General features: G+C 34.4%; 1 protein-coding gene and 3 non-coding genes across 5 annotated transcripts in view; 2 read left to right on the top strand and 2 right to left on the bottom strand.

The window, feature by feature from the left end:
• Positions 1–313: 313 nt before the first annotated feature.
• On the bottom strand, positions 314–385 carry Trnag-ucc. The gene has a single exon. It is a non-coding gene; the product is annotated as a tRNA-Gly (tRNA).
• Positions 386–1165: 780 nt separating this feature from the next.
• Trnag-ucc lies at positions 1166–1237 on the top strand. The gene has a single exon. It is a non-coding gene; the product is annotated as a tRNA-Gly (tRNA).
• Positions 1238–3838: 2601 nt separating this feature from the next.
• On the top strand, positions 3839–3910 carry Trnag-ucc. Its single transcript has one exon. It is a non-coding gene; the product is annotated as a tRNA-Gly (tRNA).
• A 2796-nt stretch (positions 3911–6706) lies between these two features.
• LOC106103273 (facilitated trehalose transporter Tret1-like) overlaps positions 6707–10435 on the bottom strand; it is a 3895-nt gene continuing 166 nt past the window's right edge. Inside the window, exon 2 of one of the 2 annotated variants that reach the window (XM_013282991.1) lies at positions 6707–8431. In XM_013282991.1, coding sequence (XP_013138445.1) covers positions 7485–8431 — 947 coding nt within the window. In that variant the 3' untranslated portion in view covers positions 6707–7484. Of the gene's footprint in view, positions 8441–10435 lie in introns of both variants that reach the window. The other variant, XM_013282990.1, reaches the window with a different exon arrangement.

Genomic DNA, 10435 nt, shown 5'->3' with positions numbered 1-10435 from the left:
TATGGGCAGCGGTCGCTCTCCATTTCAATGTATTCAGGTGGCCGCTTGCTCGTTTGCCACCTTATATTATAAAAAAACAATAGTAGAAAACAAAAGTCTAAAAGCGTGCGCACACGTTGAACTAAACAATCTCAGAACTGTTGTGCGATTGTCGATTGTTTCGGAGCTCAACTGTTTAGTTGCACAACTAAAAATCGAGTAGTGAACCTCCATATTAGCTCATAGGAATCAAAGCGCGACTAAACATTTGTGCGTGACTAAACAAGTGTAAATGACAATTGTCTGTCAAAAAACAGAAAATGAACAAAAAGCGTGCGTTGGCCGGGAATCGAACCCGGATCAACTGCTTGGAAGGCAACTATGCTGACCATTACACCACCAACGCCGTTGAAAGATGTTGTCAAAAGAAAAAATTAAGATTGAAAAAAAATCTAGACGTGACAAAATTAATATCACATACAAGACACGTAGAAATATTACTATTGATCTTATTATTATTATAAATGTGACAGTTTAGATGGATGTTTGTTACAGTTTGTAGACAAAACTGCTGATCGGATCTCGATGAAATTTAACACAGATGTAGAACACAGTCTGGAAGAACACATAGGATACTTCTAAGGTTTTTATTAATTCCACAAAGACAGAGTCACGGGCAAAAACTAGTTTAGTATAATTTTGGTATTACCTCTTAAATTCCTACATACTTTATTATTACTTATTTGACTTTATCCTACTCTACGAAAAGCATCAAGTTTGCGTCCGTCAGATTAACTTTGCTCTGATTAACGTTAATGGCCTGTCCCACCACTGGCTGGTAGAGGCTCAGATAGCTTAAAAATGACGTCACTATCAGATAAGGGAACAAAATCCGATATTTCCATCACATATTTAGCACATTGGATTGTTATTAGACTATTTACAGTTTGGTGGGACCGGCCCTCAATCTTTTATGTTGTTTTGTAACCGCATTTACCTTTCATAATTTGTTCAGGTGTTTGAGCAATGTTATTTGATAATGTAAGTGAAAGGATGACTAACGGCAAATCTTTACTCTCGTATTAATGCTGTCCCTTTCATTCGCTTTGAGAGAAACAGAGATAGCAATGTGCTAGCACAAACAAATGGTATTTTGTGTGATGAATCTTCAGTACTTCGAACATCTGCGTTGGTGGTGTAATGGTCAGCATAGTTGCCTTCCAAGCAGTTGATCCGGGTTCGATTCCCGGCCAACGCATGTATTTTTGTTTAAAAAAATCATTAACGAACTGTTGAACGGATTTCGAAAGTAGGCATAGATATACAGGATAATCTGGAAAAACACTGACTTCTCATTTTTGTTTTTTTTAATCCCACGCGGATAGAGTCGCGTGCGCAAGCTATACGTAAGTTGATAATAAAGACAATAGTCCTTATTTTTGCTTGCACTAGCTGTCGACCCCGAATTTGTCCGTGAAGAAAAAGCTGAGTTACCTACTCCAGACTGGCATCTATAGTAGTACTAAATTTTAAACAGGATAACAAAAAAGTACAAGTTAACAAAGGCTTATTCAAACTTTCAGACAGTAAGAAGATTGTTTATATTAAAAGCGCGCACATCTTTGACTAAAATATCGCACAACTGTTTCGTCTTACTTTGATGCCTATGAGCATATATGGTGCGAACATTACTCGATTTTTAGTTGTAAAATTGTTACGAAACAATCGACAATCGCACAATAGTTGTGAGATGGTTTTGTCAAATGTGTGCGCCCGCTCTTAAGGATTGTCGCGTTGTTCTGTTATATATATAAAAAAATATTTTTTGTTATAACATTTTTTGCTTTATTAAGCTATAAATTAAAAAAAAAACTTAAACAGCGATCAACCTCGCTTACAAGGAAGCGACAAGCACATCAGCTGGGTTCAGTTCATTGGCTGTCTTCGGCTTCTTGTCTGCTTCCTAAACTTCTGGACAGCAGGTACTCCGATCCCAGGCGGCACACTCCTCCTTCGACTCCGCTGCCTCATGTAGAAGCAACACTTCCACATCCAAAAGGAGGAAAACAGTAGTCACAAGTAACAATAATAATGGAAAACTCAAGCCTCGGCGAATAATAATGATGGATGATCAACGTTTTTTTTTATGACACGTGTATGTCGGCTGTCAGAAGTGACAGATGACGTTTTTCTTTTTTTTTTTAATCTTTTGACAGACACATTACAGGATAAGAAATTATTTATCTAACTATATTAACATTTTGTTTTGTTTACTCCATATTTCTTATTCATATTTATGCTTTCAAACGTAATCTAAATCGTGATCTACACAAATAGCAAAAGGTTCTAGGAATTTAAGTCAAGATCGTGATACTTCTCTGAAACATGTACTTAGAAATGTATCTAATATCTATTCATATTTTAGTATTCCACGACTGTATTTATTTACTAGCTTTTGCCCGCGACTCTGTACGCGAGGGATTAAAAAAAAACAAAATCAATTACCCTATTTGTTCTTAGAGACTATGATCTACATATGTGCCAAATTTCATCACGATCCGTTCAGCAGTTTAGGCTGCACTCACAAACAACCATATAAACTCTCGCATTTATAATATTAGTAAGATTCACTACCAAAGTATGTATTTGTTTATTGTGTTACATAGAATGTTCTTTGATAATAAATCGTTTCAATAATCGCTGTGTGGCCATACCCCACACCTGACACCAATTGTTGCGAATTCTTAACTATATTTATTAATTCAAGTTCTGACTTCCAAAACAACATAACCATAGCAACCTATTCCATATAACAATCAAAGAGTATCAAAAATCATAAAATCTGTCATAAATTAAAAAGCTTATTATCAAAGAACATTCTACGTAACAATAGTATAAAGTGACAAACGACTAAGCAGTGACAGGAATTCTCCAAAAAAGCGAAAGACCGCTGCCTATGAAAATCCGTATTTACAAATATATTAATTAACGGAGATGGTGACTCAGAAAGATATGCCCTTATCTCTGTTACCTTTAGTCGTCTATTCCAAATTTTCAAAAGAAAAGAGAAGAAAGGGGTAGAGCTCTAAAATGAGACCCTAGTCACGTATATCAAACTGTGCGCGGAAATATTTCCATTTCATGCCTATCTTCTGTGTCGTCGTTGTATTTAATTTAATTATTTATTGAATTCATGTAAGATATATTACATATAATTGAAATATACACTTGACAAACATAAAAGAGGTTTAGGCTAAGCGCCATCTGCGCTCGGCCACCTCAAGCCTGGTGAATCTGTAAATGCCTCTTCAAGGCAAACAGTGGCCATTCAGTCACAAAAAAAAACCTAAAGCCGGCTACGTGCGCGCACCCAATGGCCCATGATCTTGCAGTCGGGCTTGTCACATAGCCCACTTAGGATGCTGTTGGTACTCTCCCGAACCCTGCGAAAAAGAGAAGATATAGCATCGTGCAACATTCTTGCGAAGATTTATTCTTGTACCAAGGGTAACGTTAGTTATGAGTGTGGTACACCGGTAGAGGTAGACATAGAAAGATTGATTGCGTGAAAGGTGACATGATCAAGAAGGGAGTAACTGAGATGACGTATGATAGAGTTAAGTGGAGGACAAAAATATTTGCGCCACTACCGGAGAATTATAAGGAGGACGATGATGTACATTCTTGCGTAGTTATTGCAGGCACTGCTCTAATGTTCGTACTATTACACTTATATGCTATCTCTCTTTACTCAAAGAGAAAGAAAGGGATAGCAATGTGTGTACAAGTGTTCGCAATTGTATTGACGGTTGCGAAGTATTGACGGATTTTCTGAGATATCTTTAGAAGGTTGTATATAGCGTTGGTGGTGTAATGGTCAGCATAGTTGCCTTCCAAGCAGTTGATCCGGGTTCGATTCCCGGCCGACGCATAATTTTTTTGCATTTAAATAAATATTTATGTTTGTCCAATTGTTGTTTATGTTTTATATAGTTACATGTAAGTATGTACAGTAACCTATAATTAACCTTTATTATAATTTTATCTATCAATTTATGTCTCTTTTATTTCTGTAAGTACCCTGAAGTCAATGTGACCAACTTACTAATATTATAAATTCGAATGTTTAATGATCAAAGGCTTTGGCCACGTCCAGACTAACTGCCAGGGCCTCCCCCTTGCCTTCGATCGCCTCCGACCATCGATGCGTGAGGTACGCAAGAAGATCACCAGCTGAGCGACGCTGACGGAAACCGTACTGGTGATCACTGATCAGCTGGTGCTCTTCCAGGTACCTCATGAGTTGGTAGTTGAAGGTGGTTTCCATGACTTTCGAAAACAAGGGGGTAGTGGCAATCGGCCTATAGTTGGACGGATCGGAGCTGTCGCCTTTCTTAGGGATCAGGTGTATAACTTCAAACTTCCAAGACTTACTTTTGTTTTTATTATTCCACGTGGACAAAGTCACGTGCAAAAGATAGTCATAAAATTTCTTTAAATAACTACAGTTTTACTATAGAACAATAAAAACAGCTAAAATCAATATGAATTCGAAATAAATCTCACTTCAAACAGAACGGTAATTGGAAAAAAAACTACGAGAACACCCTTTTACTCCCTCTATTTGCCTTCCTCGCTGTAAAAGCGGTCGCACACCATTGACTAAACTATCACACAAGTGTCGATTGTCGATTGTTTTGTTTCAATTCAATTGTTTAGTTGCACAACTAAAAATCGAGTAGTGTAACCTCCATATAAGCTCATAGGAATAAAAGCGAGACTCAACAGTCCTGCGATACTTTAGTCAAAGGTGTGCGTGCTCTAATGGTTGCATCCCGAGGTTTATTGCACGTTACATTTTATACTCCATCTCATTCGCACTTATTGTGAATACATCTATTTGTCGCTTCACAGTATCAATCGATTGATTGGTTTACACACGAAGAATATTATCTGAAGATATATCTTGAGATATCTATTGAAGACAGCGCGTGAAATAAATTGCTACGGTTCTTTGTCACAAATTCAATTAAAATTATTATTAATTGGGTTTTTAAATTATTTGTTTTGACTAAAAGGTATTGTAATTTGAAATTATTTGGAACGTGATTTAAATCAGAGAACGTTAGTAAAATAATGTTATCATTTTTTATTGTAACAATATCTATTTATTATACTTACATTTAAAACGAATCACAAAAGGTTGTTTTTGTACAAATCAATGATCAATACTAACAATAAGAAGTCATGTTCAGATTTATCTGCAGATATCTAATCTCTTATATGGTATGTTTGTAGGTGCCTCGGGCGATGCACACTGCTCGTTAGCAGAGCGGGACAACTTGCAATGTCATTTTATTCCTGCTAAGCCTTAAAGCTCCAGGGGATGCAATGCTTTTTATTCACGAATAGTATTTTTATGTTAGGATTGTTTGTGATTTAATATTTGAAAAATCAATTTCGTTAAAAATATATCTAAGATAATCATTTTCATTAAGTTTATGTAAATCTCTGAATAGTCTAAATTAACAATTTTGCATTGCATTTCATAACTCGAAAAATTCAAAACGCCTTACAATTATAGCAAAGATATTTTTGCTATTCTAAATTGTCAGGCGCTTCTATGAAAACAATAGTGAATCTGATCACACATTCAACGAAACAACATTTACAAGAAATGATGGTTTCTTGAAACATTCTATTTTTGTGATATGTGTCTACGCTTAAAGTTTAGGGACAAAAATATTTATTTTTCATCTGTATTTTACATGGCTTCGGCATACAAAAACTATATTGTGTTTGCGCATGAACTGTAACATTGACAATGGATTGCACAAGGTTCGTCGTTTCCTGGTTCTTTTGTATGACACACATTACGAATTGTGTGAATTTGGTAGGAGACGAAATTAAATTAATTACTATTTGTGCTCTATCATATATCTCTTTCATGGAAAAAGATAAATTAACTACGAGTTTAAGAATTTCTCTTTGTATAATAACGAGATACAAGCGTATTTTGACGAGTGTGATAGTACAACTTTTATCTTGCGCATGTGTAGGACCGACAAGTTAATTGACCCGGTGGGCTAAGTGTAACTAAATTATCATATCTCATTAGCCAATTTATGTAATCCATGTGGAATTGGATATCAGATAGAACCAATAGTAGTGCTTAGTGGGTTACCCATTCTAGTTTTATTATAATCAATTGACTTAGGAGTGGGATTTAAGTTAAAAAAAATCGTTTTACTTTCAAAAAAATTTTATTAAGACTTAACATCACCTTTCTTTAAGTACAGAAATAAAATACATTCATTAGATTTTATCCTAACTTATGGCAACATTTGTTATTTCTCTACATAAATTATATATGTACATCTATCTATTTACAATATTAACTAGATAAAATTCTTTAAAATATAATACTAAACGAGGCACCTTTAAGCACCATCCATAATTTTGCAAGATTCATATTTTTAAATTTCGTATTTATATAAACAATTTGGTCTATTATGAAAACATCGAAACAAAACAAAGAATAAATTTATATAAAAAAAAATTATTAACCGACAATTGAAAGCCACAATATTATATGAATGATTTATTTAATCATTTATATAAAATATAATACTAGCTTTCGCGCGCTTATTCGCGTGGGATAAAAAAATGAGTAGCCTTTTTGTTTCATCCTCTACATCTAAACCAAATTTCATCGAAATCCATTCAATCGTTTAGGCTACAAACTCTAACAAACATCCATCGAAACTTTCGAATTTATAATATTAGTAAGATTTGTATAATTAGCACCTTGGATAGTATTTGTGATAGGTAAACTTAGCTATAACATTATATACTTCAGTAAACAGGACAAATAAGTATAATTAACGATTATCTACAAAAAACTATATACAATAAATAAATATTTACTAGCAAATATTAAAATATTCCTACAGAAAAATCTACAAAAGATAATTCCATTTATCTCTATTTAGCTGCTCTATTTGAAATATTACATAAGGAACTTTATAAAACAAGGCACTGAAATCTCGAAACATCTACTTAAGAAATAATACTGTAATAAAACTTTCTCACTTCTAAATTGCCGTACCAAGGCAAACCAAACTCATTCATAAAAGAAAATCAGTCTAAACCAAAGAATTTAAGAAATACATAGACTAGGCATAGTGAACAAAGTTCCACCGGTAATTTCTGTGACAGGTAATATATTAGTTGTCAAGATTAGTGTCTTTGTATTGACATTTTACAAAAGCGTAATTCATCTTTTGTTTTAAAATAAACAGCGTCACAAAAAATAAACATTTAAATATTATTTAGTGACATCTATAAAATAAATACATTTAATTATATGGACATATATTTCGAGGCTAACAGATAGCGTTAGTGAGAATCGTGTGAAAAATATCTCAAATGAAGTGTCAACTATGCTCACTCTATATATATTTTTAATCTCTTTGCTATACCATAACCACACAATCTTGATACAACTATCGATTTATACACAAAGATTCAACATACTTAGGATCCATCTCATCAATCTCTCTACCTTTAGTTTCAGGTACAAAAAGAACAACAAAGAGTAGACAAAGGACAGAGATACCAGCATACAACCAAAAAAGACCATACAACCCTATATGATCTTGTATATCCGCTGCTGTTTTCACATTAACAAAACCACATAAATGACTAAAACTGGTCGCTAACGCGCTACCCGTACTTCTATATTCCAATGGAAATAATTCACCAATCAACAAAGAAGATATCGGACTAATCCCTAATGAGAAAGCTATAGTAAACGTTAAAACACAAATCAAAGGTATCCAATCATACGCGCCTGGTTCTGTTTGAGTTAGGTCAGTTGAATTCATAAATATCGCCATATAATATGCATAAGAACCATAACCAGCTAACGCGATAGACATCATTACGCCACTTATCATTAACAAAGGTAATCTACCAACGTTATCTATAAGCATTCCAGATAAACAAGATGCTAAAAGTTGGACAGCACTAGTAGCTATAGCCCCTCCGTGAGGATTCATCATTCTAAATGTCTTTTTAAACATAGGCACAGCGTAGAAACTGAACACATGAGCACCAGTAAACCTCTGGAAGAACATTAACCCACAAGTAATCAGCACAGGTCTTGTCAATCTTTTAGATAGCAAGACTTGAAATTTTCCAGCTCTTCCGTTATGGTACTGCTTACTCGCCAGTATATTAGTTCTGATCGTAGCTAATTCCTGTCGGATATCAGAGTCAGGTCCTCGTAGCCATTGCAAGGAATCCGCGGCTTCTTCCTCTTTCCCTCTGAGGAAAAGAGAAGAAGGAGTTTCAGGAATGAAGAGGAGAGCTAGGAAGAGAAGGATCGGAGCGGTCGCGACTACGAAAGCGAGTTGTTGCCAGTTCAAGTATGCTCCAAGAGAGTAGGAGATGAGAATTCCTATTTGGCTCAGTATTTTTGATACTGAACTGAGACATCCTCTTATTTCTGGAACGGCTATCTCTGTGATGTATACCTGAGGACAAAAGAAGAAGATTTTTTAAGTACAGATTCATAAAACGGTATGGACATGTTATGCGAAGAGGCGATGGGGACAAAAACCAGAAAGTGTTAACATTGAATGTGGATGGCTACAAAGGTAGAGGAAGATCGAAGAAAGTATGGATGAATTGTGTGAAGAGGATATGCTTAAGAAAGGAGTGGATTCAGATATGACGGTTGATAGAAATGTATGGAAGAGCAGCACATACTGTGCCGACCCTCTGTAAGGGATAAGGGCAAATGAATGATGATAGATTCATAATAAATATCCCTAAAACTGTTATCTCTTCAGATATTTGAATAAATTACAAACAATGCCCATTATTGTCAATCTAAGATACAGTAAACCCCCTTCAAAGTGAATTCTGAACCTCTGTATAACGCAGAAATTACCCTCTATAACATGAACATTCCCAACGATTTATAAACGGCTCACTATAACGCGATTTAGGGCAGTCATTCCTACAACGCGAATTTTATAAGACATTTACGATTAAAATATTAACACATAACTAGAATTTAGCGAGTTTTAGTTATAGAGCTTGTATACAAATTTTTATTTATAACTTTGTGTATAACTGTGTTGCGTGAAAAGAAGTTGCTCTGACGCATTTGATGTTTTTGCCAATTATTTCCAGTAAACGGTTATTATCACAAATCAGTATTTAATTGTTGGCAAGTCTGTTTGTCAGAAAAAAGAAAAGATCAACGTCCATACCAACGTTATACAGAAAAAATGAATTCGTTTCATTCCTTTACTTCTAAATGAAGACAATTATTTCCTCTTTACTTTATAAATCTAACTAATATTTAAATGCGAAAATTTAGAAGAATACTAACTGTTCCCGTGCGGCTTTATCTGCATGAAATTACAAATATTTTATTTTATGGTTTACATCTATCAAATTACAAATGACAATTTATGGTCTCTTTCCCACGTTAGGGTTTTTAACCAAAACATTTACCCCCTAAGTTTAATGCCGTTAAAATATATAGTCTAAAGCGTGACGTAAGTGTAGGGCTTTTTATTAAAAAAAGAATTATTCAAAAATATTCTGTAATTGCTGACATCTTAGGCAACAAAGAAGTCTGTGTTTACGCTTTATTATTATAGTGTAGATTTGTTAGAGTTTGTAGCCTAAACTGTTAAAAGAATTGTTAAAAACCAGTGTTAAAAATTTTCAAGAAGCTTATCCATTGTAAGGGAAATTTTTATTATCAAGATAGGTCTGTTATTTAATGTTATTGGACCGCGGTCTTTGTTAGGACCGCGGTCTTTGTTCCATATTTCCTCTCTCATTTACTCATTCGTTTTCTACTCTGGATGTTTTCATTGTACGTACAGGCCAAGGTTATATATGTAGACCTCATAGATATATCTTAATAAAAATATTAACTTTAAAAGACTAAATTAGAGATGTCATAGATGTAATACACATAGTAATCTAATAGACATGTCAGAACAAAAATATCTTCAAAAGATCTCAAAAGTTACAGAGCTATGAAATTAATAGATTTGTCTAGTAAAATAAAATTAGATACATCTTAGAACATCCTTGAGATAAATAGCTACTATTAAATATATACGTCACGCATTTATAGTTTCATGTTACAATAGATAGATGGCGTCAACATCAAACTACATGGGTGATGATTTTTAAAACATTTTGGCAGATCGTAGTATTACACCCATTGAAGTGTCCCATTATCATTACGATGGGCGTCGCCAAGAGGGAGGGGGGTAGGAAAGGGAGGCATGCCCCCCTAGAGACTTCAAAAATTAAAAAAAGATATAGAACTTTTATGAATAAGACCATATTGGTACCAATAACTTCCACCTTCCTTTGACTTATCCTAAATATTTATTGGCGACACCTACGTTATACGTTTTTT

The sequence above is a fragment of the Papilio polytes genome, unplaced genomic scaffold, assembly GCF_000836215.1.
Source record: "Papilio polytes unplaced genomic scaffold, Ppol_1.0 DF823835.1, whole genome shotgun sequence".
Taxonomy (NCBI): Eukaryota; Metazoa; Arthropoda; class Insecta; order Lepidoptera; family Papilionidae; genus Papilio; species Papilio polytes.
The sequence above is the reverse complement of the archived record's forward strand: the minus strand, read 5'-3'. Positions and strand labels throughout refer to the sequence as shown.